Raw genomic sequence first — 27,923 nt, forward strand, 5'->3', positions numbered from 1 at the left:
GTATTGTAGACGGGCCTTTATGGCTTAAGGCTTAAAACCCTATTGTAGATCCGGGGTAACTCTTAACCGAGATTCAACTAGTTTTCCATTTTCTTCCAATTCTAAAATTGGAAAGAGACAATGAATAAGTTGAACTTCGGTTACCTCGGATCTACAATAGATGTTTTAAGTCTTAAGCCGTAAAAAATTGACCAATTACAGTCGAATCCGAGAAGAATAAGTGACTGTGATTCGCCCATATCTTATGGCTTAAGGCTTAAAACCCTATTGTAGATCCGGACTTATGGTTACTGCACACTGGACGCGATGAGCGATGAGCGACGAGCGATATCCATTGAGAGCTTTGCTTTGCGTCGTCACGTGAGAAAAAGCAGAGTTTTTATTGGATATCGCTCGTCGCTCATCGCTCATCACGTCCAGTGTGCAGTAGCCATTAACCGTTAGTTGTGGAACAGGGGCTCTATTCTTGAAAAGAAACGTATACGAAAGTCTAGGGAAATGCTACAGTATACGTTACATATACTATAGTATTTTCCTAGACTTTCGTATACGTTTCTTTTCAAAAATAGAGCCCCAGGACCTAAGACTGGTTAAAGGCTTAAACACAATAGGCACAGGCAACAGGGAATAACGAGCCGTCCAATCAGAGCTCTGGGATATGTTATTGAACTTACACACCAGAGCTCTGATTGGGCAGCTCGTTATTTCCTGTTGTCTATGCGTATTATGTTTAAGCCTTAAGTTTTCCGATTACGAATTACTGACTCATTGCATGGTATAAGAAGAACATTGTAGAACCAGGCAGAACCAGGGCTTACCAGGGTAAAAGAAAGGGTCATATGTGATGTAGATTTTGAAGTAAAATTACCTCTCTCACTCTCTGCAATGAATAAATTAATCAACGTGTCGTCGAACGTTGACTTGGACGATCCAAGATTTCGTATCAAACCTTATCAACAAATTGTGGCTTCTTGCACTGGTGCATTTATAACATCGGTGTTTGGTAAGTTTGCAATAATGATAACTGAATAATTGTAGAATTTACGATTTTTGTTTCTTCTCTCTCTCTCTCTCTCTCTCTCTCTCTCTCACTCACTCACTCACTCACTCTCAGTGATTATTTATATATTATTTTTATTAAAATGTTAGATTAATTCAAAAATATATATATAATTTTTTTGTTTTCTATATACTTAGGAAAAGACTAGAGTGTTACCAATATTTCCAAAATATGCCATTTTTAAATCGCGTATCAACTTATGAAAATTACAAGATCTCATTATATTCTGTTGTCTATTCATGTTGTATATTCCTTTGAAGTTAAATGTAATATTTTTACATTTTTTGTTTTATAATCTAAAAATTATATTTGTTTTAATCTCTTTGGTTGCTTGTGCACTTTTTATAAGTAAAATTTTGTATATTTGTTTTTTTCTGATGTTTTTACTAGTAACTCCATTGGATGTGGTAAAAATACGTCTTCAAACACAACAGAAAGCGATGCTTTCAAATAAATGTTTTTTATATTGCAATGGTTTAATGGATCATTTATGTCCGTGTACCAACGGTAAAATGCCTGACTGGATGAAAAGAAATGGAAAATTTAATGGGACATTTGTATGTAATTACTAAACAATTGTGACATTAATATTTCTGGGTATTAATCATGAAACTTTATCCTTAGGATGGAAAGTGAAAAATGAAAATTTTTACAATTGAAGTTAATATAGAAATTTTTTACTTTTCACTTTTTATTCTAGGAAAAGAATTTCATGATTAATATCCTGTTTTCATATGAATTATGATATTTGAAATGCAATATCATATAAATCTTTTCTTTATACTAACATATTATAACAAATTAATTTTTATATTTTTTCTCCAATATACTTTTTTCTATAGTGACAAAATTTACCAAAAACTTTTTAGTATATAAATTGATAAAAAAAAATCTATAAATCTTGATCAAGCATTGTAAGGTCAAATTTTGTTGAAATGAAGAACATATGCTGATTGAATTAGATCTATTTACTTGAAAGAGTTTTTGATATATTGAATCATTGTCATATATAAGCATACAAAAAAATAAAATTTATTTTTACAAAAAGTATAAAATAATATTCATATAATTGTTTGCTCTTCCGATATCAAGATATAATATATAGTAAGGTATATACAGTGATGCCAATTTAGCGGTTTTCCAGCTAGATCTAGCGTTTTTTTGAGATTGTCTGGCTGCAAAATTTAGGAAATGCGGCTAGCCGTAATTCTGACAGGATTTTTTTTTGTTTTAAGCCGTATTTCTTGGATTTTTGCAGCTGGACAGCCTCTAGAAGACGCTGGATCTGGCTGGAAAACCGCTGGAAATTGGCATCACTGGGCGTATAGAATACACAGTCATAATATTATATACAAAGAGAAATCTTACAATTTAATAATGCCCACTCATTTGTTAATTTTATTAATTTTATTTTCAGGATGCTTTATTAAAAATAAGTGAAACAGAAGGTATAGCATCATTATGGAGTGGCTTAAGTCCTACTCTTATTCTAGCTGTACCTGCAACTGTAATTTATTTTGTTTCATACGAACAATTAAGATTATATTTGAAGGTATTAGTATTTTCATTGTGCGTGTGATAATTTGTTAACTTTAATTTATTTATATATAATATATGATCTTGGAACTTTAGATGAAATATCTAATATTATATATATATATATATAAAAACATACATACATACATACATATACATATGTGTGTGTGTATGTATGTGGGTACATATTTTTAGGATACATATAATAGACAATTTAAAAAGAAGGGAACCAATGTGGAACAACCTTTCTGGATTCCTATATTAGCTGGTGGCACAGCACGAATCTGGGCTGCAACACTGGTGAGTCCATTGGAGTTGATAAGAACAAAAATGCAATCACAGAAACTAAGTTATGCAGGTAGGATAAGTTAATGTAATATCAAATTGATATGTAAAGAAGCTTAAAATAAGATTTGACAATTTCAAATATGCTTTATGTGTTTCAGAAATAACACAGACATTAAAAATAGTTGTGAGATATAGTGGTATTTCTGGCTTGTGGATGGGATTGAGTTCAACTCTTCTTCGTGACGTTCCTTTTAGTGCTATATACTGGTTAAATTATGAAACTATAAAGAGACTGTATAGCTCACAGCAAACTTTTACTTTTAATCTGGTAGCAGGAGCTGTAGCTGGATCTGTATGTATTTCAGAAATATAATAATTACAATATTTTATATATATTCTCCCTCTCTCTCCCTCTCTCTCTCTCTCTCTCTCTCTCTCTCTCCAAAAAGATATGCTAAGATGTAAACATTATCGTAGATAGCAGCATTTTTCACTATTCCCTTTGATGTAGTAAAAACACATAGACAAATTGAAATGGGTGAAAAAGAAATTTATTCAGGTAAATATTTTATATACAATTACAGCCAATATTTTATATACGATTTTTCAGATACTTCCGACAATTAAAAAACAAAGTTGAAAAGTGAATATTCATTTGTTTTATACTGGCTACAATGTGTGATAAAAAAATATAAAAAATTTTTTAAAATAAAAAATCAAAGTAATCTTGAATTTTTTAAATGGCACCATACCATTTTTTTCCATAATATCGCAGGGATTTTCAAGACGAATTCAAATCACTAGCGAAATGTCACTTTTATTGATGTTTTACTGATTTTATTGCATATTTTATTAAATCAATACATGTGTGTATGTTCTGTGTTTTAGTCAGGGATTGTAAGTAATTTGATATTAAATCTCAATAAAATCAATAAAAATAAGTGACATTTGAGTAATGTGTGATTTAAATTTGTCTTGAAGATCTCTACAATATTATGAGGAAAAAATTGTATGGTGTTATATTTAAAAAATTTAAGATGACATTGATTTTTCGATGAAAACAATATTTTTTAAAATAAATCATGTTTTTCACTATTGTAGCCTATATAAAACGGATGAATATTCACCTTTCAACTTTTTTTTTAACTATCGAAAATTATTACGTTTACACGGCATGTTTTACGCCGAAGTTATAACATCGATGTTATGAAACTGGCCAATCATAGCTATTCCTCTGAAAAATGGAATGACTGTGATTGACCAGTTTCATAACATCGATGTTATAACTTCGGCGTAAAACATGCCGTGTAAACGTAGTAAATGTCTGAAAAATCGTGCGAATCATTACGCTAAACACCCTGTATAAAATTTATTAATGTGAATTTTTAGATAAACCTATTCGTAGTAGTACTACATGGACTATAATACAAAGGATCTATTATCAGAATGGATTAAAAGGTTTATTCACTGGACTAATACCGCGTTTGGTAAAAGTAGCCCCAGCTTGTGCAATTATGATTGCGAGTTTCGAACATGGCAAACGTTTCTTTCAATCGTATAATGCTAAAAAAGCTGTCGAATTTGAAATTGAACGTGATGTACATTTATTGCAACACAAACCTAATAATACAAAATGATATACTGAAAACAAATAATATGCTAAATAAAAAACTATAAAGTTACTAATTAAGGCTCATGCTTGATCACTACGTATTGAATTGTAATGTCAGAAGCAAAAAGATACATATATAAATAAAATTTTTACGAAACATTAAAATGTAAATATTTTTCAATCAAATAATATTTCCATTTGATGAAATATATGTGTAAAATATACTCAACCTCTCCTTTTAATTTGGAATAAAATAAAATATTTATTTCAATTTGACACACAGCTATCATATAATGTTTTGTCTTTTGGAGAAGAACAATTTAATTCCAAATATATAGTTTTTTGTTGATTACCGAGGTACAACGGTGTTGAATATTTTTTGGTATATTTTTCAAATTTATTATATCAATTAAAAATTGTCTGTTTTATTGAAAAATATATTTTAATATATTTTGCAAAAATTTTCTTCATGCATTTTTTCGATATCAATGTCAGAGATCTATGTCGCTCGTTTATACATTAACCGAATATATTCGGAGATCTCGCAATCGAGAGCAACCGAGGAGGTGGTTTGCATGAAAAATCTCTACATTTCTCTTTCCTATTACATATTGTCATCGAACATTTGGATACTCTTGAGAGGTACTCTGTTGAGGCCTATTGCGACTCTTTGATCTAGCGAGGACTCTCCACATCTAATCACCAAACTCGTTTTCTTTCACCCGTAGAAACGTGAATGATTTTTTATTTTATTTTAAAACTAGAGGGAAGATCATTTACTACCACGGGCCTATGTGGTACGCATATTTTATATATATATATAAAATCATTTATATCTTGATTTTAGTTGTATTTTATATATATATAATACAACTAAATTGAAGATATAATGCCAAATAACTTTGAAATATGTAATTCATTCATAAAACGAATAAAGCCCAACTTCTTCTCACAATACTTATTTTCTTCTTTGACATTTACATGTGTATATTATATTCAACATATACATGAAAAATTACATGCATGTATAATTTATTATTCTATATATAGACGAATTAGATCATCTTCTTTGGCAGGATAATGTGTTACTGGACATTTCTTTTTTATCCGTATTTCCAACAAAATACATTGATAGCAAAATATGTAACTAAAAAAATGGCGTAAAATTAATTTTGTATTTTATTTAAAAATAAAATAGAACAACTTTTATTGAGTGCTAAAATATTATCTATTTACCCAGATACCATAAGCACGGTATGTATATGATGAGGCTTATGACAAAGTGGACAAATTCCTTTATATTGCTGCGCTACATTTGGCACCTGTTAAAAAGATTGTATTTTGTTTTTGTTAGTAATTTAAATTATATCGATATTATATAATCGAATTATTATGCTAATTCATTGTATTTATTTTTACCTTTGGTGGCGGTGGAGCTGGAAGACTCATAATATCCATGTCATAATTTTCCTGATTCCACCAAGAAAGAAATTGTAAGAAGAAAGCTCCGAGTTCAAGAGATCCAGTAATGATTCTTTGAAGTATATTCCATCCATCAGAGACAGTGAATGAATTATATTTTATTTTCCTTAATAACTCGGTGACAGTGAGAGCAGATTGCGGATCGGCGTATGTCAATGTAACAGATAGTAGTCTTAGCAAGAATGATGGGTATATTGATTTCTCAGATACGTAAAGTATGTAATTATATAACACGAGAGTTTCATATGTTATAAAAAGAATTGAGAGTCCTTTAACGACACATTTATTGAAAAACTTTTGTCTCCTCTGTATCAAGAAATATTTAAGAAATATATTAAGAAATTACTGTACAACACACATGTATGAAATATTAACAGAAAAAAATTCTAAAAAATCAACAACTTCAGATATTAGCCTTTATTCGTATGAGGCTTTTATATAATTCTATATTTTCTTGATATACATAATAAAATAGCAGTACATACAATGATTAAAAGCTATTATAATACGCCTCTTCTGAAATGACATTTAACTGACACATTCTATTGCCTTAGATTGCTAGTACATCATAAAAAAACTTTCCTTTTAAGCGTAATTTTACCTTAAAGAAGATAATAATGTCTGCCAGAGTCAAGATGAATATGGAAGGTGGGTAGATTACTGTGATACCCTGTCGTTGATTAAAAGTTGCAAGATAACCTTGGCTGTGTGCACAGACACATTGTCGTGCAGGAGACCAATTCCTGAAGTGCTTAAATCATACCTAATGCGTCCCAATCCTTCCAAAAGCCATTTTAAAACCTCTAAATAAAATATTAAATTCACAATTTGACCTAAAGGAACAATTCCATGACAACGCGCACACACACACACCTGCATGCATAGCCAGGATTCTCAATTTTTGGTCAAAAAACAGATCATAGTAATTCCCACATTCACCTAATCCTGACAAACTTTTTTTATTCTGTAAGCCGATATTGATTGAATATTTCTTTTTTACTTTTCTATCATTTAATATAAAATTATACTTGAAAAAAAAATTCTTGATAACATAACAATCCGAGATATGTATTAAAACGCATTGGCTAAAGGTAATCCTGGAAGAGGAGTATTATAATAGCTTCCAATCACTGTACTGCCATTTTGTTGCATAAATGATTATATGGATTCCTTGAAATGAAAGACTGCTATCTGAATTCATTGATTTTTATAGAATTTTTGCCTTTTTAAACATACTGTGTGCATTTAAAAATGATAGTTATATCTTTTTTACTCGCCTTTCTTGATGTACTGTCTATGTTTTGTAGTTTATATTTTGTACTAAGTTGCACAAGTTTATTCTTTAAATATGGAAATGTCACTATTATTATTAATGATAATATTTGTTGTTTATGTGATAATTTTTCTTGTAATCCTGTCTTGGAATTAATTATTGTGACACGTTTCAAACCATAAAATGTTTCAGAAAATGATGCAACTAAAAATGATATATTTTTTTTCAAGAAATTATATGAAGATACATCATATATTAGATTACAGAAAGATACTTACAATATCTCTTTAGGTAATATCGTTGAAGAAATACATTAAAAATTAAATACCCTTCATCTGTCCATTGAAGAATATGCCCATATTTCTCAAGATTAAAAGATACAAGAAACTAAAATTATTAAAATTAAAGGCTTACATTTTAGAATACTAAATATAATATAAATATAATTCATACATATGTAAAACAATCAACAATTTTTTAAATGTAATGTAATATTAAGTAATTGATTGATTGATTGTTATTTTATAAACAATTATGTATGAAATAAATTAAAAAAAAATTTTTAGGATAATTATCCAGAAGATGTTCCTCGCCTTCAATTTCAATGAAATTATGCTCATTCGACGTGTTTTTGCATGAAACAAAAGAATCGATCTGGTATTAAAATGTTGTACTCGGTCCCTCGAAGTGAGATATTAATCGTTAGTTTTTTTTAATCGTTTAATTATTGTTATGTTAGGAAATCTGTCACATAGATGGTTGCATAGAGGGTTACATAAATTCTTTGTTTTATAAACACAAATTTTTTGCTTCAAAAATACAAGTTTTCTGCTTTGGAAACACAATCTATGTAATTTGTTCTACAATATCATTTTTGTTTTTATAATAGAGAATTTGTTTTTAAAGCAGAAAAATTGAATTTTTAAAGCAGAGAATTTGTGTTTATAAAACAGAACTCTCTACGCCATCGATGTGACAAATTTCCTAACCTAACCTAACAATAATTAACTAACGATTAATATCTCGCTTCGTTGGACCAAGCATATTTTACTGCTAAATTCTTTCGTTTCATGCAAAAACGTGTCGAATGGGCATAATTTCATTGAAATTGAAGATGGTGAGCATCTTCCAGATAAATATCGTATTGTTAATACATTTGGCACAATAAAAATGTCTAAAAATTATTTTGATAAATACGTTTTAAGAAAAATTATGCAATCAATTAATACTTTAAAGAGCAATATTATAACATGGCATTATGAGAAACACATTAAATGACAGTGTACCGAAAGAATTTTTTTAAAAGCCGGTTCAAGAGTCGATGCAAGGGATTCCTGTGCAATAATCTCAAATATAGAAGGCCTAATGTATGCAGTCCCAGTCAAATGAGCACCTTTTTCCGCCATAATCTGTTTGCATAGAAATATACCGTGATAATTATTTAGAATACGAGTCCCACCTAGAATCTTAATAAAAATGTACTTACTCGACGTATTTTCACTCAAAATGAAAGAATCTGGAAAAAAGAAAACGCGGCGGTCGGCCTCCGCGTTTTCATCATGAATCGAGTTATCAAGCGTTAAAGTACGAGATTTTAGAGGTTAAAATATTTGTCATCCCGACTCGATACTGCTCAATGTATACATTCTGCTTTAATTGCACAAATTCATTGCTTTATAAACACAAATTCACTGCTTTAAAAGCAAAAATTCACTATTTTAAGCACACATGCAAATTCTTTACATTAGCAGTGAATTTGTATTTTTAAAGCAGTGAATTTGTATTGTTATTGGTTTTATAGTGACTTTGTATTTGTAAAGCAATGAATTTGTTTTTAAAACAGTGAATTTGTGTTTGCGAAATAGAGAATTTGTGTAATAAATACAGAATGTATACATAGCGCTGTACCGAGTGGAGATGACAGATATCTTAACCTCTAAAGTCTTATAGCGTATTCGATTACTGACTCGATCCGACTCTGAGTCAACAGTCTGTTCTTTTTAGCTGCATTTCTTACACAATTTAGCTCTTCTTTTGTAGCTAAACAGAACAGACTACTGACTCGGAGTCGGGTCGAGTCAGTAAATCGAATACGCTATTTAACTTTTAACGCTTAAGGGCTTCACACATGAAATGCATAACAGAGCATAAGCATAACATAAAGCCGCTAAACCAATGAGCATCTTATGTAAATCAATATGGCGACATTATGTTAGATGCTCATTGGTCCAGCAGTCTTATGTTATGCTTATGCTCTGTTATGCATTTCATGTGTGAAAGCCCTTACCCCGGATCTACAATAGGGTTTTAAGCCTTAAGCCATAAGAAATGGGCGAATCATAGTCGCTTATTCTTCTCGGATTCGACTGTAAATGGTCAGTTTCTTACGGCATAAGGCATAAAACACCTATTGTAGATCCGGACTTAAGGCCGCAGCACAGACTTTTGCATAACGCATAACGCATAGTGCATAAGCGAATCAACTAATCAGAATCTTTCCTTTCCTCCCATTCCATGGGAGAGAAGAATTTCAATTGGTTGATTATGCACTATGCATTATGCGTTATGCAAGAGTCTGTGCTGCGGCCTTTAGCCAAATTACTATCGGCCATTTTACTATTTATTAATAGTTTTTTTCCGTAAGGGGGGCCTATGCTTCTTCCAGTAGTATATGTTCTAAGGTATTCATAATTAGGTTTTATAATTTAAAGGTGTGTTTACACGTACATTTCTAAACAGCCAAATAAGGCTGGTTCTACATTGGACGCCTTTTTGGAATTTTAAGGTTAGAATATTTTAGAAATGGTGCAATTTGGGCTATGGATTTGGTTTTAGCACGCCAGAAACCTTCGAGATTACATACTACCGTAATATCTCTGTATAATCGGTGTAAATTTAAGTCATCATTATAATTATAAAAAACATTCTCCCAAATATATTCCGACTAGATACTATAATTATCTCTAATATATCTTTATAATATACCTACGATAACATTTCAGATTTTACTATAAGCAACAATAATTATGGATATCTCAGGAATAACGTAAGAATATATTTTGCTTAAACTTTTGAGATATCTTAGTCCTTCTTTGGTGCGAACATTAGTATATCCTGTTGATATCTGCCATATATCCAGAGTCTATTGAATATCTTTGAGATATTGCGATATCCCAGCACGATATCTTGACGAGATTCCATAGATTTTTTTTGCTGTGTGGGTACTCGATATGTTTTGTTGTTAGCACATGATGAGGGGCTCTATTCTTGAAAAGAAACGTATACGAAAGTCTAGGGAAATACTATAGTATACGTAACGTATACTGTAGCATTTCCCTAGATTTTCGTATACGTTTCTTTTCAAGAATAGAGCCCTAGGTTAGTATCAAAGAAAAAGACAAGTACATTCTATTGAAATATTTAAAACTGATTCTTTCAATTAATGTAAATATTAAGTTGTAGATAGTTTTGTAACATGCATATACCTATAATACATTATTTGTATAAAAAATTTTTACCGAAGTCTTTCCCGAAGGACGTTCTGAGGACGTTCTGAGGGTGTCCTGAAAGTCCTAAAATAGTCCTGAATATATCTGTCCCACAAGGACGTCCTAAGAAAGTCCCACAAGGACGTTCTAAGACTATCCCAAGGACGTCCTGGGGCTGTCCCAAGAATGTCTTGAGGCTATCCCCACGACATCCTGAAAATGTTCAAAGGACGTCCTGAGGGTGTCCTGAAGATGATGCCCTAAGAATGTCCTCAGGACGTCCCGTGGAGATATGCATGTCCATAAAATGTCTAGGATGTCCTGGGACATATTCAGGATAATCCTGAGGACGTCTTGTGCTGTTAGGGTATATAGTATATATATATATAGTTTTTTTCATGAGTATATGTAATTATATATATGAACATATTTCATATATAATTGTTTATATATGATTACGTATGAAAACTTTTTCCCGAGTAGATATTCTGGGGGAATGATGTCGGCTAGTCAAGATTCATGATGTTATTCATTTATGTGCACAGCACAGTTAATAACAGTTAATAAGGACGAGTAAAAGACTCGTGAGCATCAATCCTTCGCCAATAGGCGGGTAAAAACAGCAACTTCTGCCAATAACGCTGATGCCAATTGCGTCGTCGACATCAACGCCGACACTAACGCCGACGCCAATGCCGACGCCAACGCCGACGCCAACGCCGACGCCAATGCCGACGCCAACGCCGACGCCAACGCCGACGCCGAGCGTCGATTACTTCTGTATATCAGTCGGGGCGCCATCCCGTCGCGGGGATGCTTCGTATAGTAAACGGTATAAAACGGGTGGTTGTGATCGCGTCACGTTTCTCAGGAGTAGATCCACACCCATGTCTAACGGTAATGCGTTGCTACGTACAAGTGTCGTGTGATATATCGTCGCACTCTATATCTTCTATTCATCCGTCATTGCTTTCTCGTCAATTCTGTGAATTTGTTGCGACTGAAAACACAATCTCGCGTCAACTTTTTTTTTCCTTCTCCAATGTATAGATAAAACCTGAGTCCACGCGCACATGACGAGGGAATCGTGATCTTCGAGTCGCGTGGCGCGCGTTGCAAGGATGTGGCGGATGTTGTCCAGATGTCCACCAAAGTGGCGGTAAAAAAGAATAATCGCGTATGATAGAAGCACCTACTACAAGATTTACAGAATTCGTGTGATAAAAATGACATATGTTTTTCTCTGATTTTTGTTACATATATTTTTTCTCAATTAAAAACTTTGTCATCCTAACTTCAATATAAATTTGATCGTTTGAGGTAGGGTAAAAGCAGGGAATGTGGAGTTAGGGCTACTAAAGTGAATAATATAGGGACTTACTTTTTAAATAAAGCACTGCAATTTGGCAGTAATCGGTGGAAGTTGGTGCAGTTGTTAAAACGTGTTATAACAAGCAATGAACTCGGTGCGACAACGTGCATCATTAGTATAAGCGTTTATTTATTTTTTTTTTTTGCGTCTGTGAGGATTCGAGAGCTTTATTTAAAAAGTATTCTCACAAATAAAAGGTAAGTTTGTTAATGCTTATATTACACAGATTTTAATGCTTTTAATAATGTTGTATGAACAACATTATACTGATTATAATTGCGATTTCTAACTTGTTTATTGCCACGGAAAGACTTTACTTGTCATATGAAAATATGCAAATAATATGGAATACATCGAAGGTTGAGAATTGGTTCTTGTTGTGAAAAATGTTTATTTTAGTTGTTAATATTTATTTTGCATAATTATTTAATGATATAAAAAAACAGGAATTATTTTAACTCCATTTTAATCAATTTACATAAATAAACAAATTTTCACTTTATTTATTGTATTATTTATTACTTTTCCCCAAATTTAATCGGTATTCCATATTAAATCCTATTTTTTAGACCCTTCTACTTTCACACCTTACTTTTTTGTTAATGTCTTCTAAAATTTTGTTTGGATTTAAATTTTGGCGATTCTCATTCATGGAATGTTGTAGCTAACATATTTTTCAAGAATTCTGTATAAATTTAAAATTTTCATATGCATTTATATCGAAGTAATATTAATTTAAAAACCGATATTCCTTGCTTTTATCCTATTTGTTAAATAAATTAAAACAGCCTACAGATAGCCATACACTTAAAGCTAAAAAATTGCATTCGATTGCATTAGATTTTGTTTGTTCAAATATAAAAATCTTCTCTCTCATGTTTATGAAATTCGATATTCAACGATGGAAATCGGAAAATCACTCCATCGCGAGCAATTCTTCTGAATGTATTCCACAGTTAGATTTATTTGGAGAGTAACTAAAGATTACGTTGAATAATATTGAATAATGACCACGTTTACACAGCATCCTTAATCGGGTTTAATATAACATCTGTAGTTATGAAAACAACTAGCTATGATTAAGAGTGACTGTGTAAACGTAGTTTATGTTTGCACCGTGATGTTGCATATCGTGAGATTTTTGCGTGTTATATCGTTGTCACTCCGTAAATCCGTCCCATTGGGAAACATCTCTGCAAGCGTTGTTAGGGATGGGGGTGCTTTTTACGATGTACTGCACGCGTAGTTGAATACGTAATAATAAGCGCATATATATAATAAGCGTTCGACGACTTTGATAAGACTAGATTAATTTTGTATCCTCCCCCCCCCCTCCCCCCGACGCCTGCGTATTATAGCTAAACTCTCACATTGAGCAATTGATTTTGCAATCTTTATATAAATCGCGCGAATGCGTTGCCATCATGTAACTATCGCTATATATTTTCTAAATCGTTGATATGTGGTTGTTTCGACATTACCACAATCGTGCAATTTATTTATGTTTGTATATTTTTTTTGTAATTATTATAGATAAATATTATGGAAAAAATATTTAGATACATACACATATATATAAAGTTCAATAAAAATATTCTGAAATTTAATGTAACATATTTTTAGAAAAATATAATAAATTTTACGATATATAAATTCAGCTAGTGTCTGCTGTTATTTATATATATAATTATTTTGGTAATTATCTATATAGATGAATAAATGACTTATATTATTTTTATCTTGGCTATTAGAATATGTATTAGCTCCATCTTTATATTTATCTTAGATAAAAAATAAGTGTAATCTTTTTAAATTATCTTAATGTGTAGCGAATTTATGCACCCCTTTCTCTCCAGTATAAGATTTTAAACAATTTCTTTTTTATAAAAAAAGTAATTTTTTAAGAAATAGAGATTTCTATTATATGTGGAAATATGAATATATCGTTTCTATATTCTAAATCATTTTGTTTAAAAGCGATATGATCTTAAAATTATCTAGATGAAACGACTTATAATTTAATAATAAAAACAATAAAATGAAATATGGACTCCTAATCTAAGAATTTAATTAAAACGCACTAGAAGTTGGCGCGGAAAATAATGTGCAAAGTGTTAACAATAAATTACTTTAATCACATACAAATCTTCTGACTTATAATTTCATCTTTCATCTAGAAATATTTAAAATAATGTCATCTTTTTCTTATTTAAGATACGTTTATGTGTAATTTATCCTATCCTTATCTAAGTAATTTTTATTTATTTAAGCGCAACACTACATATACGAAATTTCATGAATACCGTAGCTGATAAATCATTTCTGAGTGGACATCTCGCATTGATAGGAAACTTACACATACATCCATAATGATGCAATATCCCACAAATTTTCACGCATAATGTAAGCTTAATCCTGCGAACGTCTTCAATAAGAAAGGAATAACAGATTCACATTGTTATCGTGATACTTGCAGGATCATAAGAGGAAGTCCGCATTTCGGCGAAAAGCGAGCGAAAGATAGACCATGCTGAAATGACATAATTTTCTCCTTAACGGCTGATAATCGTCCAATTCAAGTCTGGTAGCATCCTGGTAGCATCATTATCATAATGAATCGAGAAAACGAGGAAGTACGTTAGCAAACATGAGGGTATCGTTCATCTTCAGTTTCTTTCTTTTCTTTTATTCATTCTTTTTGCTCGTTATGATCGTTTCAGAATCCTTCATATAGTAAATCATATTAATCTTGTTTATAAGAAAAATTCATTTTTGACTGTCAGTGCTAGAAGTAATTCAAGATGCATTGCACACCCCAGTCAAAAAGTAGGATAATTGAAATGTAGAAATAATTAAAAAATATTTGTAAGAAATATTCCTTTCGCGTTTAATTTAATTATAATTAATTTAATTTTTAAAAATACATTGATTATAATATAATTATATAATTGAACTATTACGGTTCCATAAAGAAAATGCAGAATTATGAAAGTAATTACAGAAATTAGTAATTGTAGGAATTAATATTGCCAGTTTGATATGACGTAAATAGATCCTATTGTTAGATGTCTATTTAAAAAGATTCAAAACTTGAAATTACCGGTTTAAGAAATTATTTAAGAAATATTTTGACTATTATACATATACATATATGTAGGCACAAAAAATCTACTTTATTAATAAATAACGGGAAAGTACATATTAGTTTAATAGTGCTAATTTAATACAAAAACCACTTAAGATAAATTTGTTACTTTTATTAAACGTAACGTTTTTCGCTCTAATTTTGCAAATAACTGACAACCTTGTGGATTAATCTTTCACCTTCAGCAGCGACCGGTCCCTCAGACGTTATGCGGCGCGCTGCAAAAGGAACCGAATTGCAAATGCCTGGTGCTGACAGTCCTTATATACGGCTGTCTTGCGGCAGTAACATGGTGCAGATGTGCCAACGTTACCAAGGTATGTGAAAGATGTTTTGAATATATATTGTATTCACAATTGATTTTATGCCGCTGGATGCGATGGATTGAAACATCAAATTGTTTCGAGTCACGACTCTTTCGAATATTTTCTATTATTATTCAAAAATTGTTGAATCTTGAAGATCTTTTTCTTTAAGACGTTAAAGAAATCTAGAAAGTCTCAATTATATGAAATCCTAAAGAAATTTTTCAAAAACATGAACAAGAGTATACGCCAAGTGTATAAACAAATATCGAATGTTACATCCTTCGTAATAAAAACGGATATAAATGCTATTAGTCAAATATTTTATTATTCAAAAAAGACTTCGAAAAAGATCATTTCTAAAAAAAAAACTAGCAATTAATAAAAAGATTATTACATACGAAGGATTATTAAGGGGATGCTGGAGTTGTCCGTATTACTGAGATAAAACTAAAAAAAATTCCTTTTCCATGATTAAAATATACATGCTAATGTATCTGGCGTTGGTGTATTTCGTGTTCAAAGCTGGAAAAGATAAAATATTGTAGATTTCTTCATCCATTTTACCTCCAACGTTACTGGTCACCATACTGAGTTAAGAATGGATAAAGAAATTTGTAATCTTTTTTTTTTCTGTAAAAATTTTGGATTGAGCTAGTGATAATGAACTCGAACTTGGTAGTGGCATGAACATGTACGTAGTGAGTTCATGGCTTCACATGGTCATATTTACATCCTCAGACGCTTGACGCTTGATGTTCCTATGTAAGAGTCCCTTCAGACGTGAAAAAAATTTTTTTAATTATAAACTTTTAAAATCTGTTTCAAATAATATTCAAAGCAATTTGAATATGTATGTGATCGAATTGTTAAAATTGATATGTGTACTTACCCAACAAACACAGACATAGTTACATTGTGTAGTTATATATATTGTAATTACATCCAAATGGAAGAATATGATTTGTTGGTATCGTAGAACCGAGAATATTTGATTAGCGTTGGTGTAATACAATATCAATAAATCATATTCTTCTATTTGAATGTAATTACTACAATGTAACTATATGTTATACTACAAATATTGCCTCTATGAGTAAGAAGTTACGACTAACATGTACGTTACGTGTAATATATGTATGTTAATAACGTGTTATGCAACATTTATACAGGGTGTTTTTTTAAATAGCGGACACTAATCATGTAGTACTATTCCTGATTAAAAATTGAGTCGAAAAGTCTTCTATAATTTTGTAATTTTCGCATTGGTCGACGAAATATTAATTTCTAAAGATTGCCGAATGTTACAAGCGCATATCCGCGTGTCCAACTATTAACTATATTACGAAAGTTGCAAAATGGTAGAGGATTTTTTAATTCAATTTTTGATCAGGGGGGGGGGGGATTAGAAATTAATAATTTAGTTCAAAGGTATCAAACGTTTCAGATATTTAAGCGCTTATAAAAGATGTCTAAACAAAGATTTTTTAGTATTTTTAAGTATTTTATAATATTATATATAAAAAACTTAAGTTTTCCAACTTTAAGGCTAAAGAATTTTAAATTTTGAGTAAATTCAAAATAATTTAAATTTTCATATAATTAAATTGTTAGAAAATTCTCAAAAGGCGCATTCAATATATCAATTATACACTATCTATCTTATGTGCACCACATGTATATAGGCAAATTCTCTGTTGTAATCCTGTAAACAAAAAATCTTTTTCGTATTTCTCAGATTATGGTCAACTATACCAAATTCCCCATTAGAAGTACGAGACACGTATCATCGCCCTGTGATGACGGCTATATATATATTCCGGTACGTGTATATCGAGGGCAAACGTGAAAAGGAACGACTCTCCCGTTTTTCCTCTTCATTACGAATCAGCCCTGTGTATCGTTCCTCTTTAAAGAGGGGGAAAAAAAAAAAAAAAACCCTCGATGAAGAGTAATATCGACTCTTTTCGCTCGATCTTTCCACTGCTCTACACACTTAAATCCACGTCGCGCTGCTCCCTTGGCTCTTTCATTATAATCTTGGCCTCTTTCCCTTTCTCTGTCGTACAGGTAGCATTTATGGGGATGCTGTATCTGGTTTATCTGGTGGAGTGCTACCACTCGCCAATCAGGATCGATCTATTACACGCGGAGAGCCAGGACAGCGTGTTGTCCAAATTGGCACAGCTAAAGATGGCACAGCCGCGAATATGGTGGAAGGCAGTTTCCTATCACTACGTGCGCAGGAAGCGGCAAATCACGCGTTATAGGAATGGAGATAATTATACTACCACACAGGTGACGCGCCTCATTACCTTTTATCGAATATGCTTTCCTCTTTAATCCTTTCAAGCACGAGCTCATGAGCATATTCACAAAAGTTGCTTGAAAGATTAAAATAGAAAAGAAATATTTATTATAAAAGCAATTTAAAAATTTTCGATCTTTATGTATCCACTTTGATGAAATCACAGCCATAATTCGAATGATAAATCTGCTTTAGAGGTGCGATTTCACGTAGATATGCATATCCGTCAGGAGGTCAATTGTGTATTTCGAAACCTAGTGTAAATGATAAAAGTGATATAATAATTGATGTCGCGATAGCAGAAAAGTTAAAGATGCGTTTGACAAATCTCACTCTGTGTGTGTGTCGCTCTACAGGTCTATTACGAAAGGGTGAACACACACTCGGCTACCACTCACTACTATTACGACTATTGCGGAGTGAAAGACATCAGTAAAGAATTGATACTCGAGGCCAAGATACCAATTACGAAGATCACACTTACCAAGGGCTTTGCATTTTCGAACATAAGGTCCGCTACGGAATTCGAGGAAGCACGATCACGATTTTTCGCCGAACAAGTAAGAAAATATGTCTGTGTGTGCGTGCGTGATAATTGTCATATTGTTGAATGCTTTCCAATTGTAAAATCACTAAACACTATTTCGTTCAATCAGAGCGCGTTGCCGCGTCTAGGCCACGTCCAGCTGGTCACAAAAAGGTTACAACACATTTTTTTTAATGGATTTTGGAATACAGTTTATACTTATCGAGCGATTGGTTCTTAGGGCCATTCCACACAAACTTGCAGAGCCACATAACCATATGCATAAAGAAAATTATCCAATCACATTTCTGTCATAAAGCCAAGCGTAAACTACGATTGGATGATTTTCTTTATGCATATGTTTATGCGGCTATGCAAGTTTGTATGGAATGGCCCTTAAAGCGGGGAGCAGCATAGACTCTTACATGACGCATAACATGTAATACATAAGAAAATGTACCAATCGAAGTCCTTCGTTTTCTTCTTTTCCATGAAATAAAGAAATCTGATTGGTTCAATTTCTTATGCCTCGTGTGTTATGGCCGCAGCACAGACTCTTGCATAATGCATAAGAGAATCAACCAATCGAAATTCTTCTTTTCCATGGAATGGAAGGAAAGGAAAGATTCTGATTAGTTGATTCGCTTATGCACTATGTGTTATGCAAAAGCTGTGTTGTGGCCATAACCATTTCCGCCCTGGAGGGGATTTGTTTTTAGTGTTTTTACCGGTCAAAGAATAAACGATGTATGTACATACTTGATGTAAGAATACAAGGGCTGTGTTCCAAAATTTACTGCCAGTACTGAAAATCTATAGTGCACGTGACGTAAACTATAGATTTTTAACACTTGCAGTAAGTTTAGATTAGAACATAGCCCTATAATAAAAAAACAGACCTACTGTCAACTGTGTCATTTGTGTACTTTGTTGAATATTTTAATAACTTTAAATAGGTGGGAGGGGAGGAAGAGAAGGAAAAAATGAGAGACAAAGATGTTTTACTTCTCGTCGTAATCACTTCTCATACAAGATTGTAAATAACCAACAAGACTTACACTTTCAGGAACTTAGTGACGACTATATGGAGATGAGAGAAGGTCTTGATCTCGGGTACAATGTTAACACGATGCTGGTTGCTGTTCTCGGTAACCCATGGTTTACAAATCACTATATTTATTGGAGTCTAAGCGCTCTGCTGCTTAGCTGGCCTTTACGAGTAATCATCGAATACAAAACACAATACGCCGATTATCAGGTAAAAACAGTTTTGAATGAAGTTAAGCGGGAGGAATTTTCAATTTAATCGTTTCATTTGATTCAATTATTCAAATTTAGCTGTTATCGCAAAGTCATTTTTTTCCGTGTAAGCATCTTCGTCGGAAAGATCTTAATATAACGAGTATAGCTCAATCACACGGAAACAAAATAGATTCGTTGATTCAACAAAGCTGTAGCTTGCTGCGTGAGTTCAATACCAAAAAAATTTGATGGTTCAATAAAAAAATTATGTCTGTAAGCAGCTATCAGTGTGCTCATAGAACAAACTCGTCTTTGTTATTATCATTGTTATTGCAACAAATTAGTTTAATTGAAATAACTAATTTACACATTGCGCTTGCGCGCTGCGCTGTACGATTTGTCATGTTTTCTTCCATTGCATTGTTGCAAGGTAACCGGAAGCACGTGTAGTTCTTGATCAAGTTTGCTCGTGCATTTATTCATTTACCATCAATCACATGTTTATTTGTATATATTATAATTAACGTAATAATTTGCTACTGATGGTTAACTAGCTTCGATTAGCGTTAATCAAGGTTGGTGAAAGAGGCCTTGAGACGTCTGTGTATGCGATATCATTTTTGCAAATAAGTCTGTTCTTATTAGCTAATGTTCTCAGATTCTCTGCTAAAAAGGTAAACTTCTTTTATTAATAACTTTTTAAAGAATAACGTTCGACGGCTGAGATCTGTTGGAGGTCATTTAGGGTCATGACAATATATGTCAAGGTCGGGACAGAGTTCTCTATAGTGAATAATTACCTCCAAACGAATTTGTTAAGCAATATTGAGAGTATACAGGGCACATAAGATTCAAATATAATGTAATATTTTAAAACATAAAAAATCAAATGAAAAGTATGTAAAATATAATATTCTATAATTGATTAAAAATTATATATATATATATATAAAACATGTTTCGGTCTCATTGAGCCTTCTTCAGATATGCATACAGGAGATGTTACATTGGTTGAGAGCAGTCGAAGAGATAGAGAAAATTATACCCATAGTAATGATGACTAGTGAGATGTTTTGCAGAGAAACGGAAATTATTCGCAAACGGCGAGGCTGGACAACAATGGTTGTTTAAAATGTTCTAACTGGCTATAAAGTTTAATTTCGCATGTCGAGAAGGTGCTCGTCAATGTCTAAATTATTAAGCGTCAGTGTGTTAATTTATAGTAAAATAATAACGATATCACAGTAGTAAAAATTAGTCACAATATAAAATTAAAGTTGTATATATAGATAATAATTATTATATAAAAAGGTATTTAATAAAATGAGACACTTGGTAAACATATATGTTACCGTCACGACAGAATTTGTTAAGAGTTCTTTTTGTAGAACTGAGAATGAGACAGTAGAAAGGCCAAAAATGTATCTTCCTTTGGCCACTTTTCCTAAAATTGTGAAGTGTTACTTAACTTTTGCTAATGGATTCATGCTCAGCTGGCAAAATTTGTCGGAAGTGACTATTCACATTGTTTATGTTTCCAAAAAAAGATTAAATTTTGTTGAATATATGTTATATAACAAAAGTCTGCAAATTTTGTCAAATAATATCTCAGAAACAAAAAATCATATTGAAACCAACAAAGTGCATTTTAAAAGTTGATACCTTCATGTATGTGTGTGCGTGTGCGTGTGACATTAATATATATTTAACAAAAAAAATTAGTTGTCGGTGATATAACGTCTTGAAAATCTTGAAAATCATCTTTTTGCCAATGGATTCGTGCAAAAATACGTCGAAAATGACTATATTCACACTCGTGTGGCAAGAAAAAGATCAAATTTTATCCTAGTTTTTACTTAAGATTTGTTTAAAGTCGGCAAGAGTCACGGTGAATTTTTCTTATCCCAAATTACGGCTAAAGTATTGAGAAAATGGCAATATAATTGCGGTATTCGTTATCAAAGTTGTCTGCATTTTGTTAAAGAATGATTTTTTAGGGAAAAAACCGTGAAATAGATATTCATTTTGATATTTTACTCGATTTGTACAATAGTATAGCTGAAGTGCAGATAATCTTATTATAACGTTTATTTTAACTGCGGCTCATTAGCAGGCTTTGCAGCTTTTCAAAATATATGCAAAAAATCTTACAGCGAAATATTGTTTCTACAAGACAAAATATGATTTGATTATATGTGTACCGCGATTATATCTGCACCGTGAGTAAGGAGCAGTTCATTTTATTTATTTATAATATTTTTAAGAGTATAAAAGAGCAGAATCGACAGTAATCTTTGCAGTAAGCTTCGTAGCTTCGTAAATAAACGTAAATAAGGCAAAACTTATAGTTATGATGACAAATATTTCTTCTACAAGACAATTGCTATACGTTTACATGGCTTGATTTATGTCGAAGTTATAATATCGATGTTATGAAACTGGCCAATCATAGTTATTCCTCTGAAAAAATGGAATGACTGTGATTGGACAGTTTCCTACATCAATTTTGTAACTTCGGCGTAAATCGGACTATGTAAACGTAGTCAAATCAACGTAGAGTGCAGATATGTATCGCTGCATCGTAAATGAGATGTAAACGAGTTTTCGTCACTTCTGCCGACTCTTAAGTAATTTAAAGATTGAATATATTTTTTTAAATATACAATAAAATCTGCAAAAATAAATATAAAAATCCTCTGTTAGGTTACCAAACTGTTTGGTGTAAATTATGATACACCGACTTCTGGCGAACCCATCCATGCATCCATAAGCCAGCTAAGCCAGCCAGGTTCATATATGCTGGCACCCAGTTACAGCGAGGCGTTATTGATGGAACCAGCAACACCTCGCAATGAGCCCGAACAAAGACGAGAAAATTGGGAAAGCCGAGAAGAGATGAATGTTGCAACTGACATAGTACCCAGCTACTCTGAGGCACTTCTTTACGAACGTGCCGAACAGTACGATGATCAAAATGCAGTCATGAATAATGCCCCTGCTATATGCACGAGTAACATGACGACATGTAACGTGGATGATCCGATGCGAATACTTCCGCTGATGCCATGCGAATGCCACTGTCCTTGTCCGTGTCATGGAAATGCGAACGAATATGAGATGAGGATGGACGAGCAGCGCAGCTACATCGAGGTCGCGACCAGCAGAGAGCAGTTGCCAACGAGTACCGAGATTGGCGATACTTTCGAAAATGAACTGGCGACGCTACGGACGACGGCCGATGGTCGATTGCATCCCCCTGCAAACCCAGTAGTTTCCATGGATAATCTTCAAATCGAAGCATCTCCGAGCAGATGCAGCAGTTGCGGCAGGATTTCCACCAGCACGCAAACGATCAATGCCGATACTCTTCCCCGCATTGTCGCTAGGAAAAAATCTAACGAAAGCTCTCAGACTACATCGGCAAATTTCATTTCCAACGTGACATCAGAAAGAGAGCGTCGGACTATACTCCGCGACATCTCTGAACCTAACTTGAGATCGCGGTCGGAACTGGTGAATACGTTCCCGAAGGAGAATGTCAGGAGCTTAAAGAACATACTGGAAAATGAAGAAGATCTATCAGGAGCTGGCAAAACTGGCTTTGTCAACGTAGAGATGAGTCTTCGGCACGAAAGGCAATATCCTGAACGCCAGAGGAGATTCCCAGTTTCGCCCTCTCTGACTCATCACCGTTCCCTCTCCCTCGACGAGACGACTGTTTCCCCGAAAAATATGGGCACTATTCCAAAAACCGAGCCTCGTAGCAGGATCATGGTAAATCCTATATTAAATGAGGCTTGTTGGAAATTACCCAACTCGAAAACGTACTATTGCTTAAAGTCGATTTTGAAGCAAAACAGGCGCAGATATACACTAGTGACCGCGGATGAATTCCAAAATCTTACTGAACAGGATGCTGATCGTGGTCTTGGATATCACAACAGTACCGGCAGAGGCGAGAAGAGTAATAATGATGTTCAAATCGATAAATTGACCGATTCACGCTCGAGGGAAAGATTAAATCCCAGAAGGAGAATGCCATCCTTCGAGGAATTTAGGTCGGAAAGAGACAGAATGTATAATAATGATCAAAAACGGGAAAGCACTAGGTAAGTCTCGCCGTCGGCCTATAATAATTTTGTCGTATTTCATTTTAAGTGACTGACAATATTTCTATGTTCAATTATTATTATGCTGATATTATGCTTATATTTATTGCTGATATTATTTACTGCTTATTAACAATTAATATTTGCGCTGTTTTGTTTCTGCTTACTCACCATATAATGGCGTATTGTGGCTTGTTATTAATTGGTAATCATCTCATAATTATTGTTAACTATCAACTTGATGATGTCCTTACAAGTACTCTCTTCTGTATTTCGTTCAGGCTCATATGATTTCTTAAATTATGTTTCTAAGTTATAATTAAAATGTTCCCAAATTTTCTTAAAAATTTGCTAAAATTTATTTAAATTAAATTTATATGCTCTTTCCATAATTTATTATTTTTATTATTTTTAAGTTATACCCCTTCTGTGTAATTTATCACTTTAATTATTTCAAAAATCAAAATATTATTTAAACTAACAAAAATAAAAAAGTTTTAGATTTTTATATCTTATGTCTTTATCTTGTATATCTCTTCTTACGGGATAATTTTTAATTTATTTCCGCCCCATACAAAGTTGGAAGTTAACGTTTACTATGTATGACTTGGAGTTAAGGCAATTATACCACTCACTGATAGGACGAGGAATGTCGCATAATATCTGAACACGACATTTACGTCCCATTTCTAATAATATAAAATAATTGCTATAACTCCAGAATACAGTATATTCGTGCGAGTGTCATAAATCGATATTGTCTTTGTAGAACGCTCATTTTTGCCAGTCCGATACAAGAAGTCTTCCCTGGCGATCCTTTCGGCGGCAAAAATATCGTACCAGTAAGAAATTTGAGGGAATGTAGCGCCAGAGAGGATGATTCCGCCAACGATTCGGCAATGCTTATTCGCCCTCTGTCAAGTCGATCTCCAGCTGTTCGAGATGCAAGATGCCTTCCGACCGATTATCCAACCAGGAATCCATTGCGGCCCGACAGTATCACGTATCCATTACCACATGTAATGCATTCTTCGTGGAATAACTGGCATGAAAGAAAACTCCAGTATCTTTTACACAATAGATATCCACTCGAAGCAATGGGCACTTCCGCTCGAGCGGAAGAGACGTCGCGAGGGTATCGAAACGACGTTTCATTTCGTTCTTATGACGGGTTGCACTCTGAACGAACGAATAGATGGTCGACAAGCTCGAATGAATGTGATGATAGATCTCACGAAAGTCATTCGAAGTACTTATCCAACAGAAGACGCCAGGTAGCTGGTTTAACCAGATCACTCACCGAGAGGCGGCCGAAGGTCGCTCGTCTCAATAGGAACTTCCGAAGAAGCTTCACAGGTAGAATGGAAGATTATAGAATGGAGAACGCCAAACGAACAAATTTCAGCATCGAAACATCACTATAACAAGCACATGAATCTCAGGGTACCAATTACATTGGTCTCGGTTATATGTGACCGAAGTTAATTCCTCTGCTGTAGAATATTTCGCTAAATTATCAAGGAAAAAGCTCACAATATTACATGTTTGATTGTGATAATTAAATGTCGAGTGAAATAATATCTTTTTATTTTATCATAGCTTTAAGATTTACAGAAGTAACTATATAGGATGTCTTAAAATTCGCGACTTAAAATACTATAGCAAGAAAGTTCTCGAAAAAATTAAGTAAATATGTTATTTTTTAAGCGGTCATTTTTTTTAGTAAGCGTTTAAATATGGCCAGTTATAGACTACGTTTAAATAGTCACCTGTCCATGAATCGTAGGTGCGGTAGTATATTAGTGATGCTGATGAAACGCACTTTAGCACACTCATTAATACTCGTAGGTGATCATTTAAACGTAGTCTACAATTGGCTACGTTTAAACCTTTATATCTCGGAAACTATTGGTTACAATGAAAAAGAAGGGTTGCGGTAAGGACCATTTTTGATCTCCCCTCCGCTCTCGAATTCAAAAGAAATTAGGAAGCAAAATTTATCTTATATTTTCGCCTTTTAATGATCCCTAGAAGAATATGATTTTTAATCAGAAATATGAGCCCAAAAGTGGGGTCATCTGAATTAGTTCGATCGAGATATCGCTTCCATTCCATGATACGTACTGAAATATAATACTACTGGAACGAGCGCTGGCGTTAGTTTTACGATTCGACAAAGCGTTTTTAAGTGGTATCTTTATTCTTTTCTAACCTATACTTAGCTACGATTACGCATATGCAATACCGTCTACTGTACATGTGCAATTATAGTTGAGTATATGTTAAAAAAGGATAAGATACCAATCGGAACGCTCTCTCGGATCACTTTTAACAAAGGCAGATCGCGCTCGTTCCAGTAGTATTATATTTCAATAACGATACCTCGTAGTTTGCATGGTAGGTCGTATCAGTTTTACATGAAGAATGTTCTACTCTTCATGCAGTTTTAATGACAATTTATGCCTTCCTGTTACTGTCAAAGCATAATGTCAAATAATAATGTCTTTGTTGTTTGATTCTGTGTGTTGGTTATAACTTATATGTATATGTGCGTGAGCGTATATGAGAGAAGTTTTATGATTCGAATACTGTTTACCGAGCACCATTAATACTAATTCAAAAACCTGATTTTCATCCCTTTGACTGCGTTCAGCAGACTCAACAGTTTTGCAAACCGCTTTAGTTTGTGATTCTTCGCTATGAGATAGGACTATTCCTTTAAATCTAAAAGTATAATCCAATCAGCGTGACGAATCATAAAACGGCCAATGGCTGCGTTCAGCGGACTCAACAGTTGAGTGAGCGCTCGCTGCTATTGATGTATTCTTCTAGATCATCCAATAGCAGCGAGCGCTCACGGATCCGCTCCGCAACAGTTCAAACAGTTGAGACTGCTGAAAACGCGACCATTTCTGAAAGCCTAGTTCGGTTTCCTGATCTCTACTCTTTTGGTATAAACATTCATAAACATTCATATAATTATATATGAAATATATCCATTATACATGTTCATTGTCCATACATCCTTCTATAGCTGCGTTCTACTTGACGCTTGCGAGCATCGTTTGTCCTTGTTCAACATTTAATAAACAGGGATGAAATGATTCCACGAGCGTTATAAGCGTTAAGTGGAACGCAGCCTATGTAGTCGATCGATTAAATTTCAGAATTTTCAACCGTATAATGACAACTGTGAAGAATGATGTAATATATGTATATTACCGCATGAATTTGATACAAAAATACATAAAATTAATTATTTTGATTGAAAATATTATTCAATTATTAATTTGAAGTATTAAATTTTACTTAAATAAATCATAATTTGCAAAAAGTTAGAACGTTTTCAATTTTGCAGTTGACAATTCTGAAATTTAATCGGTGGATTAAGCTAATCGAAGTTGATGAAATTGACAAAGGGTTAAATTTCGAAAACCTTCATGCTATAGTATTTTAAATCGTGAATTTTGGAACATTTTGTATGTTTTAAAAACTATTAATAACTGTACAATTTTATGAAACAAAAATAATCTCAACTTGCGTAAACGCATTATCGTTGTGTAGAGTTTACAATGCAATTTTAAAAACATCTTGATAAACGCATATGATTCAAAAAGGAACAGCAGATTATTAACTCGGAAGTTAATTCAGATCGTTGATGCAACTCACTTCTAAGATTGCTAGTTTTCCATCCTTGTCTATAATATTATAAATCTATATTATAATCTAATTAAGACAGGAGGTCACTGCGAATTTAGCTGACCCGAATTGTCAGCATGATTCAGCCTTAAATTTTACTCCTTTGTTCCACGCTACTTGTATCGTAAGTATCCGTCCTATTACTTTACGAATTAACCAAATATGCGAACGGGTCGTGCAATTTTTTAAAGGACATTTTAATGCGGGCTATTGCCCTTAGCGCTTTCGCTTAAAGGCACTTTTGAAAGATCAGTGTTGGGCACATTTTATGGAAATTTCGATCAACTATCGAAGAAACTCGAAAAAAAGATCACGTGCATTCAGCGTTAAATGCGAACTATCATCATTTAAAAAATCTCAGTTTATCTTTTTAATTCGTATCAGAATTCAGGATAGAATTTTATTCATAATTATATATATGTATATATATATATATATATATATATATACATATATATAATATATATATATATATACA

General features: G+C 32.9%; 3 protein-coding genes across 8 annotated transcripts; 2 read left to right on the forward strand and 1 right to left on the reverse strand.

The window, feature by feature from the left end:
- The first annotated feature begins 807 nt into the window (after positions 1 to 807).
- LOC108765292 (solute carrier family 25 member 40) lies at positions 808 to 4,648 on the forward strand. 2 transcript variants are annotated; one of them, XM_018513939.1, is made up of 7 exons: positions 808 to 1,003; positions 1,451 to 1,617; positions 2,478 to 2,612; positions 2,792 to 2,954; positions 3,043 to 3,236; positions 3,362 to 3,443; positions 4,274 to 4,648. In XM_018513939.1, exons 1-7 carry the CDS (start codon positions 886 to 888, stop codon positions 4,519 to 4,521), a joined length of 1,107 nt encoding a protein of 368 aa, XP_018369441.1. In that variant the 5' UTR covers positions 808 to 885; the 3' UTR covers positions 4,522 to 4,648. The 2 variants fall into 2 exon arrangements, with proteins under 2 accessions (XP_018369441.1, XP_018369442.1); XM_018513940.1 differs by having other exon boundaries at positions 2,819 to 2,954.
- Positions 4,649 to 5,357: 709 nt separating this feature from the next.
- On the reverse strand, positions 5,358 to 9,180 carry Pex12 (peroxisomal biogenesis factor 12). 4 transcript variants are annotated; one of them, XM_018513870.1, is made up of 8 exons: positions 9,137 to 9,180; positions 8,738 to 8,767; positions 8,538 to 8,660; positions 7,530 to 7,638; positions 7,256 to 7,455; positions 5,916 to 6,284; positions 5,733 to 5,818; positions 5,358 to 5,643 (listed from the first exon to the last, which is right to left on the reverse strand). In XM_018513870.1, exons 3-8 carry the CDS (start codon positions 8,655 to 8,657, stop codon positions 5,532 to 5,534), a joined length of 996 nt encoding a protein of 331 aa, XP_018369372.1. In that variant the 5' UTR covers positions 8,658 to 8,660; positions 8,738 to 8,767; positions 9,137 to 9,180; the 3' UTR covers positions 5,358 to 5,531. The 4 variants fall into 4 exon arrangements, with proteins under 4 accessions (XP_018369372.1, XP_018369371.1, XP_018369370.1 ...); XM_018513869.1 differs by having other exon boundaries at positions 8,738 to 8,795; positions 9,160 to 9,174; XM_018513868.1 differs by lacking the exon at positions 9,137 to 9,180 and having other exon boundaries at positions 8,738 to 9,119.
- Positions 9,181 to 11,551: 2,371 nt separating this feature from the next.
- Positions 11,552 to 25,303, forward strand: LOC108765252 (uncharacterized). 2 transcript variants are annotated; one of them, XM_018513865.1, is made up of 11 exons: positions 11,552 to 11,651; positions 11,790 to 11,898; positions 14,382 to 14,514; positions 14,588 to 14,744; positions 15,442 to 15,573; positions 17,300 to 17,383; positions 17,632 to 17,859; positions 18,226 to 18,429; positions 19,462 to 19,653; positions 22,341 to 23,746; positions 24,516 to 25,303. In XM_018513865.1, the coding sequence occupies exons 4-11, from the start codon at positions 14,724 to 14,726 to the stop codon at positions 25,168 to 25,170; spliced, it is 2,922 nt and encodes a 973-aa protein (XP_018369367.1). In that variant the 5' UTR covers positions 11,552 to 11,651; positions 11,790 to 11,898; positions 14,382 to 14,514; positions 14,588 to 14,723; the 3' UTR covers positions 25,171 to 25,303. The 2 variants fall into 2 exon arrangements, with proteins under 2 accessions (XP_018369367.1, XP_018369368.1); XM_018513866.1 differs by lacking the exons at positions 11,552 to 11,651; positions 11,790 to 11,898 and adding an exon at positions 12,276 to 12,308.
- Positions 25,304 to 27,923: the final 2,620 nt, after the last annotated feature.

Source organism: Trachymyrmex cornetzi, unplaced genomic scaffold (assembly GCF_001594075.2).
Source record: "Trachymyrmex cornetzi isolate Tcor2-1 unplaced genomic scaffold, Tcor1.1 scaffold482, whole genome shotgun sequence".
Classification (NCBI taxonomy): Eukaryota; Metazoa; Arthropoda; class Insecta; order Hymenoptera; family Formicidae; genus Trachymyrmex; species Trachymyrmex cornetzi.

Excerpts from the sequence above, each read along its gene's own strand:
- LOC108765292 (XM_018513939.1), top strand. The coding sequence starts at position 886 with ATGAATAAATTAATCAACGTGTCGTCGAACGTTGACTTGGACGATCCA. Across the intron at positions 2,613-2,791 it reads AATTAAGATTATATTTGAAG|GATACATATAATAGACAATT; the intron begins GTATTAGTATTT and ends ACATATTTTTAG. Across the intron at positions 3,237-3,361 it reads CAGGAGCTGTAGCTGGATCT|ATAGCAGCATTTTTCACTAT; the intron begins GTATGTATTTCA and ends ACATTATCGTAG.
- Pex12 (XM_018513870.1), bottom strand. The coding sequence starts at position 8,657 with ATGGCGGAAAAAGGTGCTCATTTGACTGGGACTGCATACATTAGGCCT. Across the intron at positions 7,639-8,537 it reads CTTTTAAAAAAATTCTTTCG|TTTCTTGTATCTTTTAATCT; the intron begins GTACACTGTCAT and ends TAATAATTTTAG. Across the intron at positions 5,644-5,732 it reads ACCGTGCTTATGGTATCTGG|TTACATATTTTGCTATCAAT; the intron begins GTAAATAGATAA and ends CCATTTTTTTAG.
- LOC108765252 (XM_018513865.1), top strand. The coding sequence starts at position 14,724 with ATGAATCGAGAAAACGAGGAA. Across the intron at positions 14,745-15,441 it reads TGAATCGAGAAAACGAGGAA|CAGCGACCGGTCCCTCAGAC; the intron begins GTACGTTAGCAA and ends TTTCACCTTCAG. Across the intron at positions 23,747-24,515 it reads CAAAAACGGGAAAGCACTAG|AACGCTCATTTTTGCCAGTC; the intron begins GTAAGTCTCGCC and ends TTGTCTTTGTAG.